This window comes from Plectropomus leopardus, chromosome 13 (genome assembly GCF_026936395.1).
Source record: "Plectropomus leopardus strain MGB_pleo_1.0 chromosome 13, ASM2693639v1, whole genome shotgun sequence".
NCBI lineage: Eukaryota > Metazoa > Chordata > Actinopteri > Perciformes > Serranidae > Plectropomus > Plectropomus leopardus.
The window spans coordinates 20,908,998-20,930,566 of record NC_142188.1 but is presented as its reverse complement, the minus strand read 5'-3'; the positions used below and the strand labels follow the sequence as shown (position 1 = coordinate 20,930,566).

General features: G+C 40.7%; 1 protein-coding gene across 3 annotated transcripts; it reads left to right on the top strand.

Moving 5' to 3' along the window:
- Window positions 1-1,236: 1,236 nt before the first annotated feature.
- On the top strand, window positions 1,237-20,666 carry thbs2a (thrombospondin 2a). 3 transcript variants are annotated; one of them, XM_042501889.2, is made up of 23 exons: window positions 1,241-1,554; window positions 1,947-2,015; window positions 2,267-2,820; window positions 3,299-3,383; window positions 6,859-7,058; window positions 8,473-8,613; window positions 8,699-8,792; window positions 9,160-9,324; window positions 10,089-10,265; window positions 10,625-10,798; window positions 11,888-12,015; window positions 12,124-12,276; window positions 13,496-13,714; window positions 13,796-13,903; window positions 13,993-14,152; window positions 14,248-14,366; window positions 14,456-14,690; window positions 16,332-16,559; window positions 16,690-16,961; window positions 17,040-17,137; window positions 17,327-17,466; window positions 18,608-18,638; window positions 19,001-20,666. In XM_042501889.2, the coding sequence occupies exons 2-23, from the start codon at window positions 1,952-1,954 to the stop codon at window positions 19,002-19,004; spliced, it is 3,549 nt and encodes a 1,182-aa protein (XP_042357823.2). In that variant the 5' UTR covers window positions 1,241-1,554; window positions 1,947-1,951; the 3' UTR covers window positions 19,005-20,666. The 3 variants fall into 3 exon arrangements, with proteins under 3 accessions (XP_087942494.1, XP_042357825.2, XP_042357823.2); XM_088086368.1 differs by lacking the exon at window positions 19,001-20,666 and having other exon boundaries at window positions 1,237-1,554; window positions 18,608-18,642; XM_042501891.2 differs by lacking the exon at window positions 18,608-18,638 and having other exon boundaries at window positions 1,240-1,554.
- The last annotated feature ends 903 nt before the right edge of the window (window positions 20,667-21,569 follow it).

The window sequence follows — 21,569 nt, the reverse complement described above, 5'->3', positions numbered from 1 at the left end:
CATCTTATAGCTCAGCCGCCTGTTAGTAGAGACTGACCTCTGGTGGCACGTGATAATGGCATGGAGATGCTCAATACAGCATCAGTGTCGATATTGAATATTGTACTATCAGAATTTCTAAATACCCTGGTGTACCATAATCATCACACGGCCTATAATTACATTGTTTGAATAATTATAAATGTATTGTAAAAACTAATAGCTTTTGCTAGCTGTATACTGAAACAGCCATCAAAGACTTTTTCCTTCCATGACTGACATTATAACTTTGATGATTAATGATTTAAAAGGAACACATTTAACCTGATTAAAACCCATCTTGAAAAACTACATCTGACAGCTGCACTACCATGTTTAATGCGTGCAAGTCTGTGGAGCATTTCAACTTTTTCCACCCCTGACAGTTTTAATCTGATGTTCTCCGGTCACCACAGAATGCTTTTATCATCAGCGAGCGTCGTCATATTCTTGTACGTCTGACTAACCGTTCACTACTGTTTTTAATTTCTGTCAGGTTAGTGAATCCATGTTGTTGAAAGGCAATCGCCGCATTTGGTATTGAAACTGTCTGTTCTTCACCCCCTTTTTTTTTCCTCTAAATGGAATGCACATTTCCAATTGACGCAAACCATCCCAGAGTCGTATCCTATTGGTACACAAAGGCCTACCCACATCCAGAGCTATGATCCCTCTGCAGGGCTCCACGAATGAGAGGTATCAGCTTTTCTTTCTCTGACACCATAGAGGGAAGCCTTGGCAAAAACCTGATGATCTCCAGGCGCAAGACACTGCTTGCCAGTAAAGTTGAAGCATCCAAACTATCTATTGTATTAGAGGTCATTTCATGTTCTTTTTTTGTCTCACATTGCAGACATAGCTGGGATTCTAACTTTGAGTTATTTATGTTTGCAAGATTTGAATTATAACATGGTTTTAGTCAACATGTGGCACAGATTCAAAATCTTTACTTGTCATGTCTTTAGAAACCTATAAAATTCAGGAAATTGTGGGTAAAAAACTCTGTTTTAATTTCCTCAAATCTCTGAATGTATTGCAATTTTGCTGTTATTTGGGTATTTTTTTTAACCAAAACGAACCAACCAAATAGTTTAGTTTTCATCATAACTCCTCCAGCAGTGAAAGTGAATCAGCTCCAGACACAGTGGGAAGGTGGGTTTGATAGGGAGGGGATGATGCCCCCCCCCTCATACCAGCCTCTGTGTACGAGCGTGGATAAGAAAATTACGCCATCGGAAGATAATTATGTAACTTCGTCTCTTAACAACTGGTCGCAAACGGTTCATACCCAGAGGAGTTTGATTGACAGGCTCTCTGCGAGCCTCTATATAAGAGGAGGGAGGTGGAAGCCTCAGTCACTGTTGTGCCTGAAGTCCTGCAGACTGTGGATGTAGCGAACCAGAGTGGACTTTACGCTTTTTACGCACAGGAGACATCACTTCTCATTCATTTAATTAGCGGTTTTCTTTTCCCCGATTTCATCATTTTTTATTTTCTTGTCGGATATTTGACCACAAAAAAGACTGCATTCTTCAGGTAAGTTACATGGACTTCACTATAGCCTTTTTGTCGTAGAACTTTTTTTGTTTAGAGAGAAAGTATAAGGTACGGAGAAATTAATTAAGAAAGCAATCTAGAGTGACTTTGACTGACTTAAAGAGAATGAAGCGATTTCATTCTTCAAAAGTCAGCAGGGTGCAAAACGGAGTCTGCATGTGATTCTGCAACAGTTTATTGTAGCTGATGAAGTGGAATTATTTTATGTCCTTTTGTGGCATTGTTAAAGCCTTATTTTTCACTCATTTTTTTCGAACTTTTCACTGAGAGGCTTAAGTGAAGTCTCACATTTGAGATGGACCAATGGTGTCAAAAACATATAAGAGGGACATAAAAACTAATAAGAGAAACTATTTCTGTTGTTTTTGAAGGAGATATGATACTCAGGAGAAGTCTCTTCCTGCTGCTCTTATTTAATTTCCTCCATGCATTACCTCAAGGTAAGTGGAAAACTTAAAAATGACTGTAATGCTGACTAATAACAATTCAATAAGTTATTAATATGATTGCTATTGTTACTTAAACTAACTCAATGTCTGAAGAACCTCCAACTTCAGGTGCAATCCTCTAAACATTTTGTCATTTGCACTTTGTCTTAAAAATAACTGTTATGTTTTTTTGTACTTAGTACTCTTATTATTTTCCCTAAAGTAACTGTCCATTTGCATATCTGCTTGTCTAAAATATATAGATGGTGAGCAGGAGGACGAGACATCATTCGACTTGTTTGAAATCAGCCACATTACTCGCAAGACTCTGGGGGCCAAGCAGTTCCGGGGCCAAAACTCAGATGCCCCCGCTTACCGCTTCATCCGCTTCGACCACCTGCCCCCAGTCAGCCCCCCTATACTAAAACAAATACTCCGTCAGATCCAAAACAATGAGGGCTTTGTGTTTGTGGCCAGCATACGCCAGGACCGCGCCTCCCGGGGGACCCTGATTGGTTTGGAGGGCCCCGATGGCCAGCGGCAGTTTGAGATCGTGTCCAACGGTCGTGCCAACACTCTGGACCTGATATACTGGGTGGACGGCTCCCAGAACGTGGTTTCATTTGAGGATGTGGACCTGTCTGACTCACAGTGGAAGAATATCACACTTCAGGTTTCTGGGGAAAATGCAAACCTGTATGTGGGCTGCAGCCTGATCGACAGCTTCATCCTGGACGAGCCTTTCTACGAGCACCTGCAGGCTGAGGGAAGCCGCATGTATGTGGCGAAGGGATCCATCCGGGAGAACCACTTCAGGGTAAGACAGAGACTTATGGGTAGTTAGACAAGGATTTCCCAGGATCTGGAAACTTAAGTCTTTCTTCTTCAGTCCCTTTTGTGACTTTTCTAGCTGTGCAGGGCGAGTTTAATGGTCTCACAATGTTTTGTCACCTCACTTAAGTTACAAGAAACTGTGGTTTTAACTGAGCTCATAATAAAAGCTTGTTTTAATCAGCAGTTTCCAGAATTAGAGACTCACATACTCCCTCTTCAAAGTGTAGCAGGCTGGCTCAGTGTTGCCCTGGTCTTCCTGAGTGGAAAGGGCTCCAAATTTAGACTCTAAATTGCCCGTTGTGTGTAAGAATAAGAATGCTGAGAGTGAAAGTGTTTGTCTGTTAGACTGTTTCACAATGCCTGCCTGAATATGAAGAATAGAAAATGGACATATGTCATTTCTGAAATGTGCTAAAGTAGATCAAATATTTACCAGAGAGACATATTTTCTTACCAAACAGGGCCTTCTGCAGAATGTGCGCTTCATCTTCGACACCACCGTGGAAGACGTCCTGCAGAGCAGAGACTGCGAGGTCCCAAAACAAGGTAAGAGTGCAGTTATTTTTTGGTTATCTTTAATGTGTGTTTAAACCACTAATGCTCAAAGGTTGCTGCACACTTGAGCGATTGGAACCATCTCTATTTGTGTGATTTTCACTAGCCAAATGATGAGTCAAAAATAATTATATTTGTTGTGTTTCAAGTCCAATACCTTGCAGATGTGATTGGGAAACTCTTTCACATGCAATCCTCCAAAGCATGGTATCTGTGTTTTGTTAAGTATCAACCACAGCAACTTTCCAGACCAAACAGTTTAGCATAGTCAGTCGACTCCCTTTGCATGAATATAGCTTTTTTTGGCTTTTTATTAAAGTGGGTCAAGTTACTTGCAGATATGTGATATGTGGCAGGAACTCCCAACATTACTTCATGTTTACGGAAACAGCGGTGTCGATGCAGTGGCTTGAGGTCGAGCAGTGTGCGTGGTGAACAAAAGGAGACACAGATGCTTACATTTATTTCCATTGGCAGTGGACTCTGGATAATGCCCTGGGAAAGAAAATAGAAAAGAAAAAGTGAATGCTGAACTGCAGAGCAGGGAGCTTCCACTTCCAGCTGCACACACACACACAAACACACACACAATGAAGTCACGAATTGGCTGATTGGGTTGCTTTTCTCAGCTGAAGCTTTGCTCGCATGAGGAATAATGCCTCATGATCCTCAGCGGGGATCACACGAAGAGCGGCTGCGACTAAAAAGACACAGATATCTGAGTAAATATGTCCATAATCATCCTTTACAACAAAGCTAAAGAGTCATCAGATCTGGAAACAGTGTCTTTGGTTCGCTGTGACAAAGCAAATCCATATGCGGTGTGCGTGTTTGTGCATGACAGAGCAGTTGTTGAATTTCTGTTGCCACAAGCAGTGTTGAATTCCAGCTGAATGAGTTTATTTGTTTAACAAATGTCACCAAGGCCTGGAAGTTTTCTGCATGCTGCCTGGTACCAGTCAAGGTTCTGTCCTGGTAGCAACTCTAATGCCAAAAGTCACTCATAAACCCACACAACCCACTCTCATAAAAACTGTCATGTTGGACATTAATGAGCAGTGTTAAAACTACCCATGCTTTTAGCTCTTTTTTAATTCTGTCCTCTATCTACTTTGACTAAAAATAAGAGGATGTCTATCTGGGAGAGAAAAAGAATGTCTAAATGCTTTCACAGACGAGCTTGCACGCGTTCACACGCACACACGGCGTGAAGCCCTCCTGAGATTTGAATGAATCCAGCAGACAGAAAGGGAAAGAAAACACAGCACTGGCTACACTGGGACATCATTGGGCAATCTGGACGACTACTTGATTTAGTGTCCCCGGGTCGGCTATTAATCTTCACCAATTTACATAGCGAGAGCCAAAGCAGTTGCCGATATGTGCTGTGCTTTGGCTGAGTGACAGTCGTTCCGTGGAGCTTTGATATGTGTTTTTTTGCAGCGTCACACATTCATAAAGCTTATTATGATATGACTAAAGTTCACTGGTTTGAGATATAAATTGGGACAATAAATTAAGGAAGTGTAAAGTATAGTTAGTCATAATTACCTCAGCCAAGGAGGTATTGTTTTTGATGTGGTTTGCTTATCTGTTTGTCAGCAGTATTACAGAAAAACAACTGCCCCAATTTTCATGAAACTCCCCAACTGGTATTTCAATATGAAATCAGAAAGAAGTTGGACTCTTTCGTCATACAGACATTAAATTTGGTTTAAATGAAAATTGGGTTGATTATATTTTAAATGTCTAATGATGAATTTCCTGATGTGTGAACGGTTACATGGTGTTGTTTTGTAGACGTTGGCTTTGTTCTCCTTACCTTACAACTAAATGTCGGAATTCTGCGTCAAGATGAAATTGGCATGAAATGCTTTGAAGAAATGGGATTTTGGTTACTGAACAACACAACTTAAAACCGACAAAATATCATCGTCGTCTGATATCAGTATCCTGTGTCAAATTGATGTTGGCATTAGATGTTGTCCTGAAATTAAATTATGGTTACCTGCCGTCACTGCCTAAATTCAACCAAATCAGCATGTAACACTGGTGGCCAGAGGGATAACCCCTTAAATTTTGGAGCAGATCCAAATCACTAAGTGGATACAAATTATTTTTCACTTTTGTTAACAATGTGACATAGGGAACTTGGCCTTAGCAGAGTAAATTCCATAAATCTTAAAATCCAGTAGATTGTTGTAAAATTTGATAGTGACAAATCATAGACATTTATAATGAAACATTGACTCCATATCCACACACAGACTTCATCTGGGGTAGCCTCCACATGTACGTGCTCAGAGTTATAAGGAGCACTTGTGGACAGTAGTTTCATGCAATTGTAAAGGCCCAGACACACCAAAAACTAGCGACGATGAAGCTGACTAATGCATCGCGTCATGTCGCCTGCATTTCAGCCAAAAAGTTGCACATGACCACAGTGCAAAGACTACAGCTGTTGGCCAACAAGTAAGTTCTTCACCTGTGTGAGTACAAATAACTGTCTATACATTTTTTTTAAACTAAGGTGTGGCTGTGGAAACCTCTCCCATAAGCTCCATCAGAAATATTAAGGAAGTAGATCCAGACATAGATAGTGGTTGTGCTTGCATGTCATGGAGGACTGGACTACTAGCCTCGGCAGAGGTCTGCATTCTCAGAGTTCCCTAGTTTCACATGATTTAATGCAAACCCTTAAAAGACGCCCTGTCCTGCTCTGTGATTTATATTTTTTTACCTGTCTATATAGTGCAGAGATCACAGCTGGCAGGCACGTTACTCTGGGCTGGACCTTCTGCTTCAGATTTGCAGATTGTGCAAAAAAAGACTCAACATTTAGCTCTTCAAACAACCCTGTGGTTTAACATTGCATTCCTTTTGACATTATGCGCTAAAGGAGAAGAGTTTTGTAGTAATGAATGATAAATGCCGCACCTCAAGGGATTCTCACACACTTTGGTCTCTATTAAGCTCACATCTAGACCATGAGCATCACAGGCTCCTTGTAAATCCATCTGTGTGGTCACTCCAGTCTGTTAAATTCATATTGGAAGCGTCCACTTCTCAAAAAGGTCGCAGAGATTTATGACAGCAGTGTGGTTCCTCCTCACTGGTGGAACACCCGGATTTCTGCCATCCCTTCCTGTCCCGTTCTCCCACAGCCAACCCTGCTGTCATGGTGGAAAGATTTACCTTCACCATTTCAAACAGAGACATATTTCAGATCAAACACCCGCTGACTGAACATCTGTTTTTGGGAACACAATAAACATTGTAATCACCGCATTGTTGTAATCTTTTTGCCGTCCAGGGGAAAACAGGAAATCACTCTGTTGCATGATCAGAATCTTTGTGTTTCAGTCATCATATCTCTCGAATGTGTTTTTCATCATTACTGTTGCTGTTTCATTTCCTCTCTTGTACATTCACCTTGACATCTCTTTCGTTTGTTTTGCCCCTCCAGATGAAGCTAATATTGTGAGCGAGAGTGCAGAAATTGTGGATGTGAGTCCCTCCATCACTACAAACATCATAGGTCAGAAGACCGATGATCCGGGTGCAGATATGTGCGAGCGCTCCTGCGAGGAACTCAGCACCATGTTCCAGGAGCTCAAAGGCCTCCGTCATGTCGTCAGCAACCTTATTGATGGCTTGCAAAAAGTGGTAAGTCGTAGAAATGACACAGTGTGAATTATCGTGTTTGTTTTAGATGAGCTGCTGCCTGTTTCGCTGTGCTTTGCTGGCCAATTTCGGTGATGAATGTAAAATCTGTAAAATCTGTTTTCGTTCGAGGAAAGAAAATGAGCATTTCAGAGAAAACTGACATTTTAGGAAAATAAATCAACAATCCCTTGTGTGGCAGCCCATGGGTAAGAGGTCCGAATTGGGTTACTAGGTAACCTACATTGGTTTAAAAGCAAACAGTATGTAGCCGCAGGACTGTTTATAGAGTCGCCTGTGACGGCTGAACCCGCTTGACTCCTGCTATCTGTGGCAGCGTGAGTCAGACAGATTTTATGACATGTTACATGTGGATATAGGAAGTGTTCCCCTGGCAGCGAAGGGGTCCAGTCTAATGTCTGGCTGTGTTTAAACAGCCCATGTGTTTCCTCTGGGAGCCTCCCAGCAATAAGAGAGTCTGGGCATGAACCTTGGGAAAAAAAAAAACAACGGCTGAGATGAGAAGGGTCCCTGAGGCTCTTCCAGACCGAGTGGTGTCTTAGATTCTAGTACTGCACACTGCTGCCTCCCTTGTCCAACAAGAGGATGCACACACACACACATACAAAGTTTGGCAGAGGTTTATCGACTGACAGCTCCCAAGTGTTCAGGAGTCCAGCCAGAAATCCCTTGGTCTCCAATTGGGTTGGAGGTTACAATGTGCATAACTAAGCAGCAATTTTCAATGGGCTGTTTTCCTAGAAACATAAGACATATAAAGAACTGCAGTGTTTGCAGTTTGCAGTAATGAGAAGCATATTTTGAAATTAACATTTTCTCTTTAATACAATGGAGTTGCCTTTTTTTTGTAGATGCACTTTTTGAACGATCATTTAAAAATCGAGCATCCTTCTTTTTGGTCCTTTTAATTTTTCTCCGAGCCTCTTTTCTCTCATGAGGCAATCTAAGAGAAAGATATCTCATAATGATGGTGTGCAACCCAAAGCTTCACTGAACTGGAGAGGGACAGATAAATTAAAAAGCATTCATGATTTTTGTAAATTTAATGTAGAATTATTCTCTTGTTAAAACATCATTGCAATTAGTGAAGAGCAAATTATAACTTCTTTAGGACTCTAAACTCAGAGTTTAGGACTTGGAACTTGACTTAGGACTTGTCAGTCTTGACTTGTAACTTTAAAAACAATGACTTTAATTTAAGCGAGAAAAAAGATGTTCCGTTCATCTTTTCACCTTTTTAAAAGTTTTTTAAAAGTGCTCTCTTAACAGAATCAGCTTGTCAGCAGGTTCACACCTTCATATGCTTCATGGAATGCACCTTTATCATGAGTATGCCCTAATCGTTTCTGACTGATCTCTTTTCTTACTGCAAATCTGTCTGTTGTTGTATATTAAGACAGAGGAGAACACAGTCATGAAGGAGGCCCTTGGGAGGATGAAGAACACTAAAGAGAAAAACATGTGCTGGCAGGATGGCCGCCTGTTCGATGATAAGGAAGACTGGGTTGTAGACAGCTGCACCAAATGTACCTGCCAGGTAGTGCCGAGTCATATGGACATATGTACAGATTAGCTGTGTATATCAATGACCCTGATATATCTCTAATATTCATTGCTGGCAGGAGTCCAAGATCGCGTGTCACCAGATTACATGCCCTCCAGTCGCCTGTGCCAGCCCGTCATTTATCGATGGCGAATGCTGCCCCGTGTGTATGCGTAAGTTACATCTTAATAGCCAATGCGCCCGGCATATAAACACAATTATAAACACATGCAGTTTTTATGCATGCATGCTTTTTAAAATGAATGGTTCAGTATGCCATGAAAACAGTATTCCATGCATATTAAATTTTAATACCACAGGATTGTTGCAGCCAGCTTGTCTTTGTGAGCGGACCGCATATTTATTGGCCAGAATATAAGACACTCAGAGTGGCTACTGTGGGTTTTCAGATGAGGTCATGTGGTAAACAGGCTGATGTAAAGAATAGTGCAGTCATGATCCTTTGCTAGTACTTTTATTATTCTGTTGTAACACTGAGGAAAAATGAATAAAATGTACTTTTACTTTTTCCAACTCAAGACCGAGAGGATGGCTGGTCCCCCTGGTCAGAGTGGACAGAGTGCACAGTCACCTGTGGGACAGGAACTCAACAGAGGGGTCGGTCATGTGACGCAACCAGCAACCCCTGCACCGGACCTTCTATCCAGACCCGCAAGTGCAGCCTGGGAAAATGCGACAGCCGCAGTGAGGATACTTTTTAAACTCTTCTGTATCTTAGTTTTAATTAAAATAAATGGCATCCAGTAGTAACCCTGTATATTATCTTAATCAAAATATGCATCTGCCATTGCCACAACCACACAATAATCTAAAACAAATACTAGTGTGACATGTTGAACAGAGCAACATGATGGAACTGAGAGGTAGTGAGTTACCCCCAGAGTGCAAAAAAGTTAGTTCATGCCTCTATAAATCTGTTGAAAATGGATCCATCTGAGTGAAGCTGAATCCCAGTGAAGAGGTGGATCGCATGGTCGGGTTGCAGGGTGTGCCCAGCCAAAGTTAATCCCTGGCTGAGAGGGTGTTCCACAGTGCAATGACTCACCATGGCCTGCCATGCAAAAAATATCAAATATTAATAAATTTCTTCATTAGATGAACTACTTATGAGGTGGGTGCCGAAACTGATGAATTGTGTGTTTGATAAATTGTGGTATTAGCATGTGTTATTACTTGCAGCTAACATTGCACTGCATTTGTGTGAGTGACTGAATCAGTCTAACCACTGGAGGATAGTCTACCCACAATGACATAAATATTGGCGCAAGCATCTTAGAACATCTTTGAAAGTGAGCCACCGTCGCCAGTGTCACATTATGTTTATTTGTGGCCTTTTCTTGTGCTTTTGCAAATTGGACATGTCTGTAACTGTTTGACTGAGTGGAAATCTAGACGATAATACATGACATGTGTTTCTCAGCCTGATATGTTTAATGTTTGGTACCCAGTTCGCCAGGACGGAGGATGGAGTTTGTGGTCGCCGTGGTCATCCTGCTCAGTGACCTGTGGCGAAGGACAGATCACCAGGATACGACACTGCAACGCCCCTGTGCCACAACTAGGGGGTAAAGACTGTGAGGGAAGTGGGAGAGAGACCCAGCGGTGCACTGCCAAGCCCTGTCCCAGTGAGTATTTCAGCTTGTTAGGGGAACACTGAAAAGCTGCATCTCCATTACAGCAGCATCCATGTGGAACCACCAGACTTTCTTGTGCCTCACAGCTCCCCCGAGGCAGCATTCCCCATGTGTTTTGGACTGGCGTCCTGTCTGTCTTTCAGGAAATGTTGACTCAAATCAGCTCAATATGTTTTCTCTTGTAGTATTAAGTTCCAGGCTTCTGACTCTCTGGCTGCTTTTTCAGATTTCAGACTCTGAATGTAGCCTTGTTTTATTTAGAAACAAAGTAAGGCACAATTTTTGTGAGGCGAAATGCTGTAAATTGCTGTAAAATTAACCACTAAACATCTATCTTTGCGTCTTTTCAGTTGATGGCGGTTGGGGTCCTTGGTCTCCATGGGCAACCTGTTCGGCAACATGCGGAGGGGGAATCAAAAGTCGGACACGTGTGTGCAACAGCCCTCGACCTCAGTATGGTGGCAATAATTGTATCGGGGAGGCTAACGACAGTGACAGCTGTAACAAAAAAGACTGTCCTATAGGTGAGCACCAGTCACACTACATTAGACATTCAAGGGACAACTCTGGGAATGGCAATATCAGTATTAGTTGGTCAGTCAGTCAGTCAAAAACGTCAGTCTAGACTGAAATATCTCAAGAACTACTGGTACTGACATTAGTGCACCCCAGAGAGTGTATCCTACTGACTTTGGTGATCACATGACTTTTGCTAATTTGACATTTGTAGTTTTTAGTGGATCAAATAATTACAAAACTAATGACTTTCCCCACCAGCTTGCAAATGTTAGCATGCTAACATAGTAAATTAATATGCTGAACATAGTTATCATTTTACTGGCTAAGCATCACTATGTCAGCTAAGTGTAAGCATATAAGTAGCATAGCTAGCGTGTCTGTAGACTCTTGGTCTTGTTATTTCAAAGGTGTACTATACAGGATTTCCCTGAAAAACAATGCATAGATTCAAACAAAAGTAAATCTTGTCAGTAATCACTTGTGACCCACCAGAGGTGTGTGGTAGTATATTTATCTGCAGGGAGACTCCACCCTCTGCCTGTATTTTCTTATTTTCTTCTTATCTTGTTGTGGTCTGAACGTTACTGTACCCAGCATGCAAGTAAGGTCGAGACTTGGGTTGAGCTAGGGTTGGCTTTCATTTCACTGGTGATACTATTTATTAACAGTTATCATCAATTCCTGCATCGTATACCTTTAAAGGGGAGCTACGGACATTTTCAAAATTCATATTAGTTATTCCTAATAATGCCTAAGACAGTTCAAACATATCAATAAACATGCACAGGTCCTATTTTTCTAGGGCATGTAAATAACATATTGGGATTCTTAATTTAGTTGCCCTTTCCCGTTAAGATTATTTTAAGTGTATTACATATTTTTGTCAGAGTGCAGGCTTAAAAAACAGCTTTTATTACTTGTTCATCACAGAGTAAGTAACATACACTCTGTTTCTGGAAAGAAGATGTTAATTTTTTTAGCTTAAAAGCACGAAGTATTGGATTAAATGGAGACACACCATACACTTATGTCCAGCAATGTTTAAATCAGTTTCCCTTGTTTGTAACCATTCTTGTCATATAAATCCTTCACAGATGGCTGTCTGTCTAATCCATGCTTTGCTGGAGTGGATTGCAACAGCTCTCCAGATGGATCCTGGGAGTGCGGCCCATGCCCTGCTGGTTACCGTGGAAATGGTACTCACTGTGAAGACATCAATGAGGTAAAAGTTCCTGTTTTTCTTACGTGCGTGAACCATACATATGTTTAAGACTTCATTCATGTAATTATTTGTCTGCATTTTACTGATGCTTTTAATTTCCTCTTCCAGTGTGACATGGTGTCTGATGTTTGCTACAAAGTGAGTGGAACGCAGCGTTGCGTCAACACAGATCCAGGTTTCCACTGCCTGCCCTGTCCGAAACGCTACAAGGGCACGCAGCCTTACGGTATGGGTGTCGATGCTGCCAAGAAGAACAAACAGGTGAGTTGGAAGTTGACTGGATGCCATTCAAACAGGGCGAGCTTTTGGAGAAGTGAGAAAAAAAATGCAGTAAAGGAAATAATACGAAAGCAGTTGGATTGTTCTATGTCGGATCCAAATTTATTAATGATGGAAGCAGAAGTTCTGGTGATATATGAGCCATATTCTTGCAATAAGAGTTTTCCACAGTGTTGGAGGGGAGCAACCATATCTGAATGTGTCTTACCTTGACCCAGTATCAGCAAGAAGAAGGAGATGGAGGAGAGTTGAGCAACTTTTAACAACAAACATATGTTACACACTTCCACTGTAAAATGTGAGGCAGATTGAAACTGTATTTTTACTGTAAATGTTGAACGGATCAGTGCTTTTATTCAAGAAAAATGATATGAAAACAGTCTTTCCACTCCTGCCATAACTGCTAAATTGTAGCTGTATTACAGGCAATGTGCAAGCCATATATGTCACATTAATTGCTTGATTGGAACACACTTCTCAGCTCCCTTGTGATCACTGAATTCACAGAGTACCTGGAAAAACCTTAAAAAAGCCTGCCATGCCACTCTGACCGGCCCTTGCATAACAGTCCTTGTGGACCATTTTGTCACTCTTTGGTCTCTGCAGCTGCTTGTCTTTGATATGACGCCCCAATTTTCACTAATTGATTTGGGAAAAGGGGAATAGTCTCATCGCTGGCATTAAGGGGGCTCCATTTCACAGTTTTGATCAAAGGCCTGTTTGTGCTGTCACTCTGTGCTCTATGAGCTCATGGAGTGGCATCCAAACTGCAGTTATGTTCATCCTCTGGTAATGAGTGGCAGCTGTGAATACCTTGCGCTGCAATAAAGTGGCAACAGTGGGTCGTACTGGGATGTATGATGCATTAAGTGGGATTTCATAAAATCAACTGGGCCCAGAAGTGCCCCACACTATAGATTTGTACAAAATCTCTCTCTTAACTCCACACTTTGATTTGGAACAGCTCTCATTTTGGAGTGGCTTTCCAAAAAAGAAAGCTACAAGGAACAGTGGTAAGATAAGAACTCTTGAAATGGACGTGTCATGAGAAACTAACATAACAAACATGTGTAAACACTGATTACAAGTGCATGGAGGTCCATCTTTTTCTCATTTTCTAGCATATCACATCCAGTGCCCTTGACGTTGGATGTTGTAGTTGGTAAATCTCAAATTACAGTTCCACCTGTTTTTTCTTTAGGTGTGTGAGCCAGAGAACCCATGCAAGGATAAGACCCACAACTGTCACAAATTTGCAGAATGCATCTACCTCAGCCACTTTAGCGACCCCATGTACAAGTGTGAGTGCAGGACCGGTTACGCAGGAGATGGCTTCATTTGTGGAGAAGACTCGGACTTGGATGGCTGGCCCAACCAGAACCTTGTGTGCGGTGCCAACGCCACATATCACTGCAAGAAGGTATTTCATTAACTTCCATCACCTAATTTTTTGGTGCATCCTTTCCTGCAGCGATTATAAACTATCTCTTAACTATTTCAGGATAACTGTCCTAGCCTTCCCAACTCTGGACAAGAAGACTTTGACAAAGACGGTCAAGGAGATGCTTGTGACAAGGACGACGACAACGATGGAATCCTAGATGAGAGGGTAGGAGAGTCTTCAACACAGGACAACATTTTATGCTGTGATAATAATACTCGAAAAATTCCCCAACAACAATGTTCTTTCTGCCACAGGACAACTGCCCCCTCCTTTACAATCCTCGTCAGTTTGACTTTGACAAGGATGACGTTGGCGACCGCTGCGACAACTGTCCCTATGAACACAACCCTGCTCAAATAGACACGGACCACAATGGAGAAGGAGACGCCTGCGCAGTGGACATTGATGGAGATGGTAAAATAGCCAAGCCTAAACACATTAAAAATTCAATTGCTATATTTATACATTCAATTCTCAAAAAAATGTCATCAACTGCCCTTTTAACTCAGAAATCCTGAATGAGAATGACAACTGTCCCATGGTGTACAACACTGACCAGAAGGACACTGACATGGATGGAGTTGGTGATCAGTGTGACAACTGTCCATTGTTGCACAATCCTGACCAGGTACCATATCATATATTGACAAATTCCAGTACAACAGTAGGTACAGGAAGTCTTAATTCTGTGAACCTCTGTCTGTATTTACCCAACAGACTGACGTAGACAATGACCTAGTCGGAGATCAGTGTGACAACAACCAGGACATCGATGAGGACGGCCATCAGAACAACCTGGACAACTGTCCCTATGTGGCCAATGCCAACCAGGCCGACCATGACAAGGATGGCAAAGGAGACGCATGCGACTATGATGACGATGATGATGGTATACCTGATGACAAGGATAACTGCAGACTGACACCCAACGCGGACCAGCTTGACGCTGATGGTGAGGATGTCACTTATAAATAGTTTAAAGGTTGAAGTATCTGTGAAAATTATGTGAATAGCACTAGTTACAGATAAAATTCTTATGTAAGTACCTAGAGTCATTTAGAACAACCAGAACTATATATATAAATGCTCAGTTAGACTTCCTGGTCTTTCTATTAAACTAATACAGAGATGTTGAAATTAGGCGTGTATTGCAGTGCACAGCACCCACCACTAGATGTCAGTCTCTTTTGTCAGAACAGGCAGCTGAGCTGAGAAAGGTGGCAGCTGCGAGTGTTGGGGATAACTTTACAGGACCAGTAAAAAGTCAACCAGCCACAAAACGTGGGGACCACAGGGAAAAGCAGCGCATGAAGCCAGAATATTTTGACGCCTAACTCGCTTAACACAGGCTTGACTTCTTGTTGTTCATGTTAAAATACCGTAAATACAAATTCCATCACATAGCGCATTCCTCTGTAAAATGTCAGGAAGGTATGAGGGTATGAAAAAGGTACAGCCCAAGCATATGCTCAGTTTGTTTCTTTAAAATTTGAGAGTGAGGTTATTTAAAAGAATAGTTCAAAATAATCTCAACATTAATAAATGAATTACCATTAGTTAATAACCACCATTAATCTCACATGACGAGTTTATGACATCAGCACACATAGTTAAATAGAATTTGGCCTGATGTGACTTATTGAGACTGTCGCTGTACCTGTCAGTCTGGGAACTTGGGGTCTATGCTAAGATTTATAGCTTGCATAATAGCTCGGTATTTTCTGTCTGTTTGTTTAAAAAGTTTCTCTCCCATTGACTCCACACACTCAGAATTTGTACTCATTACTCAGTGATGTTCACATTCAGCTTCAGTGTGCCTTCTCCCAGATGTTTCCATAGTTAGCAATTAGCTCCACTGCAGCAGGTGTGAAATATGGTGGCTGTGGAAAGAGTCGACGACCCAGTTGGCATGGGTGATGTCATTTTGCATGACTTCAGTGAGCTGCCCAGGAGGGCACACACATAGGCTGTGAAGTTTTTATTTCCTTTCACCCTTGCTCGTGATTAATCCACAGTGCCCAATTGCAGCAGGGTTACCTGGAGTTTGAACAGCTGTCTGTAACTGGAAACAGACCGTGAAGGAAGAAGGACACTGACGTTTTCACACTCTTCACAGCTCGTCAGATAGTGTTTATGTGATAGGATCGTTTTAGTCCCTTGTGAAATAACAAAGATGATGACAGAAAGCAGCTAGCTACTTCCACTCAGTGGCCTTCATTAGATACTGGCGTCTTTTCCGTGGAGAGCTTCTGGCCTGCAGTCTGGCTTTAATAGACTTCAGGCTTCGGATGGTTACAAGTATCAGTGGAAGTTGTCACAGCATGAAAAGATGGCTCATTTGCCTCAGTAGACTTGGCAGAGGTATTAAAGCCAGTTTCCTGGGAGGAATTGCTTTTTTCCCCATTCATTTTTAATATTAACTTGGAGGAGCTCCTGAGCGCTCACTGCAGAAGGATTTTTATTATGATACTACTCACATTAGCTGCCATAAAGATTTTTCCAATCAATGGAAAATTTGGAAAATTTAGTTTAAATCATGCATGTCTAATTTAAATTGGGTCATACGTAATTATTTGATGTCTGTTTTCAACAGGCGATGGAAGAGGGGATGCGTGCAAAGATGACTTTGACAACGACAGTATCCCAGATATTCTTGATGTGTGTCCGGAGAACAGTGCCATCAGTGCCACAGACTTCAGGAAGTTCCAGATGGTCCATTTGGATCCTAAGGGAACCACTCAGATTGATCCTAACTGGGTGGTCAGACATCAGGGCAAAGAGCTGGTTCAGACTGCCAACTCCGACCCAGGCATTGCAGTTGGTGAGCAGCACAACTATGTTTACTCTACAACAACCAGTTCATGTTTATTTGCAGCTCTTTTAAAGATCTGATAATCTATTTGTCTGCATGGCATGAGATTAATCATGACATTTCTTTCACGCCATCACAGGCTATGATGAGTTCAATGCTGTGGACTTCAGTGGGACGATGTACGTGAATACAGACAGAGATGATGACTATGCCGGCTTTGTGTTTGGTTACCAGTCGAGTGGGCGCTTTTATGTAGTGATGTGGAAGCAGATCACACAGACTTACTGGGAGGACAAGCCCTCTAAGGCCTTCGGCATCTCTGGTGTTTCACTCAAAGTCGTAAACTCGACCACTGGCACTGGAGAAAACCTCAGGAATGCTTTGTGGCACACAGGCAACACTCCTGGACAGGTGGGCGGCAGTCTGTTTGCTATGTGGTCAGTTTTAAAGACTGAAGCAGTATTAAATGTTGTTAACTCTTTCACATAGGTGCGGACGCTGTGGCATGACCCCAAAAACATTGGTTGGAAAGATTACACAGCTTATAGGTGGCATCTCATCCACAGACCAAAGACTGGTTTTATAAGGTGAGAAACAAAGCTGACCAGAACAGAAACACCTATTGTTTTTCTGTCTCAATTATACTGCATCTTTGAGTACTCCAAAGAGCTACAGTATATGTTTTGGTCATTTTATTTAATCACTCTAATCTTCCTACTGCAGTTTTTCTGCACTTTCTGTGGTTACGAAGTTCATGTCTGTCTTGGATTTTGCAGAGTTGTGGTCTATGAAGGTAAACAGATCATGGCCGACTCAGGACCAATTTATGACAAGACGTTTGCTGGAGGAAGGTTAGGCTTGTTTGTCTTCTCGCAAGAGCTGGTGTTCTTCTCCGACCTCAAGTATGAGTGCAGAGGTAAGTACAAACAAATCAATTACTTCAAAGTTTCATCCATAAATGTTTCTTTTTTGTAACAGAAATAAAAATGTGTGTGAGTATATGTGTGTGCATGTATGATGTTACATTTCAAGTTGCAAGATGCACAACGCACATGAACAGTAGTGGTAGTTTTTAATAAAAATCAGGTCAGTAGTTTTTCCGTAAACTTGCTAACAGACAAATCACCAAACAAATAAACTGAACCAAAAACCTCCTCAGCGGAGTTAACTGGTAGCATTGAACGATTCACGCTGTAACCCATTTTGACCATGACCACAAAAACAGCAGTTAAAAACATGAATAACAAAAAGGGGGAAAAAGACAGGGTAGAATAAAATTTTAAAAAATTCTATCCACAAATTGCCTCAATTTACATGTGTGGAAAGGAGTAAGAAAAAGTTTAAACTTATTCAATCCTTCCCTTTTACTCAATACCTAATTTTTTTTGAATAACTCCTTTATAGAAATCCTATTCTTGTCATATATGTACCAGCGTACACACAAATACCAAATACTTAGAAGTCTAATATATATATTTACATAAATATTTTTCTGTCATGTGCTTGAATGAAATAAATGCAGTGTGGTTTAAGTGCTATTTAGCCATTATTCACCTACATGAATGTAATTTAGGTATGTATTAAGGATAACAACAATTAATCAACAATCGATTAATCGGTCATTAAGAATATATTTGATTGTGTGAAATTGAATCGATTAATCGATAGGCTATGAAATGCTGTCAAAATAATTGCAATATGTTGTTGTGAGCTTTGACTGAGGAAAAACCACCGTGGGTATAGTTTTTATGTTTTTTTCAAATAATGATTAATGGATTAATCTGTCGTTAAATGTACTGATCAACTGATAAATTAAAGTGCTGACAATTTGCAACCCTAGTATATAGATGATTAAGGATTTAGTTTTGGGATTGATGTGTGTGTATACTCTTATGTATGTGTATGTATATGTGTGTATATAATCTGGGCATGTAATCCACATACTCTATATATAAATACATATTTAGTACAAAGATCAGAAAATGGGGGAGAAAACCTCCGTCTTTGAATAATGTGGGTAAAGTCTTTAAACCTTCAACATCTTTTTCAAACCTCAGATAAGCCGGAGTTGCCAACAGTGTTCACAAGGTAATGATGAGAGGGGTTTTGTGTTGTGTGTTGGCTGAAGCAAACAAAGAGTCACGCTATGTTTCTGCTTGTCAGCTTGCCTTTGTACAATGCCCCTGATGCATTGTGAAAGACCTTGTGTGTTGGTCCAAGGACTTGAGATCTTCTGTTGAGTACTAAACACTGGAAAATGAGCCTGCAGCCTTTTCACAATCACAGCCACAGTTATTGAAGAAACGCTTTTTTTTTTTTTTTTTGACGCACACGGCGCACATGTTGTTGCTGCACTCTGGTACTTCTGACTGTGTGAAACTCATCGGGTGTCCTCGTTTTGATTATAAATGTGGTGGTAATGGAAGCTGTTTTTTTCAATCTTTCCACAGATAACTGAATCAAGTCGGATAGAAAAAAAACAGCAGAAGACAAGAATCTCTCAAAGTAAACATCACGTCATCGCTAAATCCAATTCAACCTAACTGAGACTTTCCGTACTTCTCCATGCTTTGCCTTGATCCAGAGGAAACCATGGACAATTTCAGTATTCCTGTAGACTCACACATTTCCCAAGCTTGGAGTGAAAAACTGATGAGAGTGGAAGCGTTTTTATAAAAGCAGATTATCTAATTATAACAAGTGTACGTATGTCTACATTTTAAAGGATTGTGTGTACAACCACTTACATGCTGTATATGCTTTCCTACAGTTTCTTGTAACTTGTAAGTGACTCGGTTGTTCTCTTTCTTTGTCTGTCTGTTTGGGTTTAAGAGGCTCATTCATGGCTAAAAATTCCGTGTCTGACAAACATAAACTGTAACCAAAGCATTATCATTTAGCTGCCTCAAATTCATTACTATTTCTCCTATTTTTTTTCATTCTGAATGTGTTTTTTTTTTCTATGGAGAATGATTTAAATAAGCCATTTTAGCAAGTGCCAAAGATGTTTATACTAAGTCTGTATTATAATTCCTTTTTGTAAATTATTTATGCTCTGCTTGTTTTGTTTGTTTGCATTTTTTTTTGCTAAAGTTTGTAAATAATTATTTATTTGTTTACACTGACAAATCGCATAATTGAATATCACCAACGTTGAGATAACACATTATATAGTACTGCAAGATTTTTAGTGTTGTCATGCATTTCCTTTACATGTTAGTTTTTCAAATCTTTTACATAAACTGTAGCATAAAGCTTCGTAGAGGATAAACATCAGCTGCTTTATACATAAACACAGCATGTGTTTCTGTATGTGATAGCAGCTGCCAGAGGGAGTTAATTCTGGTAGTATGTGTATGTTTAAAAATGTCACTGTTTATTTTCTTAGCTGTCCAGACAGGGCCTCATTGTTTTCAGTGATATATCACTTTGGAACGCATGGAACATTTTTCAGTGCTCATAGTCTACATCTAAAGGAGCTTATAAATGGTCCATCAGCAAAACTGGCTGCAAACTGGGCTTCTGGCAAGCACCTTTTCCTTGCATTTTATTGAAATAATTATCTTTAATGTATCTACAAAAAGAAAAAGAACGTAGATCAAGGTTTCAACAACAGTATTAAAGGTAGGGAAATTACCAAATTGCAGTTGAAGTGCCAGATCCTAGCGGATCTAATGTTTTGTACAAAGCACCAAGTTACATTTAACATCTACAGCTAGAAGTCTGAGGTCAGTCATTGTTGTATCATTGAGTCATAAAGATCAATTACAGTGAAAATATTTTATACAATTTACTTTTTCATTCATGTTAGTTGCAGGTATCACTCATGGATGTTGTGAGACTTTTACAGTGTTGGTTGAAACTGAATCCAGATGAAGGTCAAAGAGTGACTGTGTGACTGTGGATCGAGAACGTGTTAGTGAACAAACTTGTTGTCGTTAGTCTGTATAGCATCCATGTTCTTCCATGTTTGGTTTCCATCTTGTTCATTTTGTTGAGAGTTTGCAATGCACAAAATGTAAATTTGTTCTTGTATACTTGTGTTGTTAGATATACATTTTCTACAAACATCAGTGTAAGATTGTTCTGTTTCATAAATAAATCTCTTGTACACCACTTTGTTGATTATATGCAATAGACAGGTGTCAATTTCTGTCATAGTATGAATACTTAATTATGCCATTTAACCAGCATTGTGAGATGCAGAGCATGCGGACCCAAATGCAGAAGAAGGCAGGCAGCAGGAGCTCAAAAGATCTCCTAGTACAAGGCAACAGCAACTGAATGTCACACGATCAAATGAAAGATCAAACAAAGACTGAACTGAAAACCAGGACTTCAACACAAACTAGACTGACAAGGGGATGAGGTGCAGGTGGAGAAAAGGGGCAGAGAGGCAGAGGAACAGGCAGGGAGCTGATTGGCTGGGAAAAACTTATGAGCGGAGAAGGACTCACGAGGCTGATGCAGGACAGGTGTGTGTGTGCTGGGTAGATGAGGGAAAGACAGCACAGGAACACAGGAGGAAAAACAAGGTAAACTGCAACTCAAACAGAAGAATCTCTTTTTAACAAAAGTCCATCCACTGCAACAGCGTAGTATAAAGAGTGAGAAAGTCTACATAGGGCGGCAGGAGGGAGGGCTGGTGGATGGGTCAAACAAACACGGGACTTTTACCTCAGAAGTCACTGTTCATGACCCTTGTGGGACCAAAAGTCAGCACTGAGTTTTCATAACTACATAACATGGTTAACGTCAATTGCCCTGTCCTAGTCATGTGATGTACTTGTTAACCCACTTAGGTCATCTAAGTTCATCGAAGTTGTTGACAAAAAGAATAATATGAAATATCATCAGATTTATCTTTTATGGCTGATTCCAAACAAACATAATATCAAGCAAAAATATCCATGTCACTCATATTTTCCTGTCAAATTTGACCACATCTTGTCCTTTTAAGGGTTTCTCAAGCATACTTAGTCTGTCTGATGCCAGCCTGGGATGGAATAAATAAGCAAT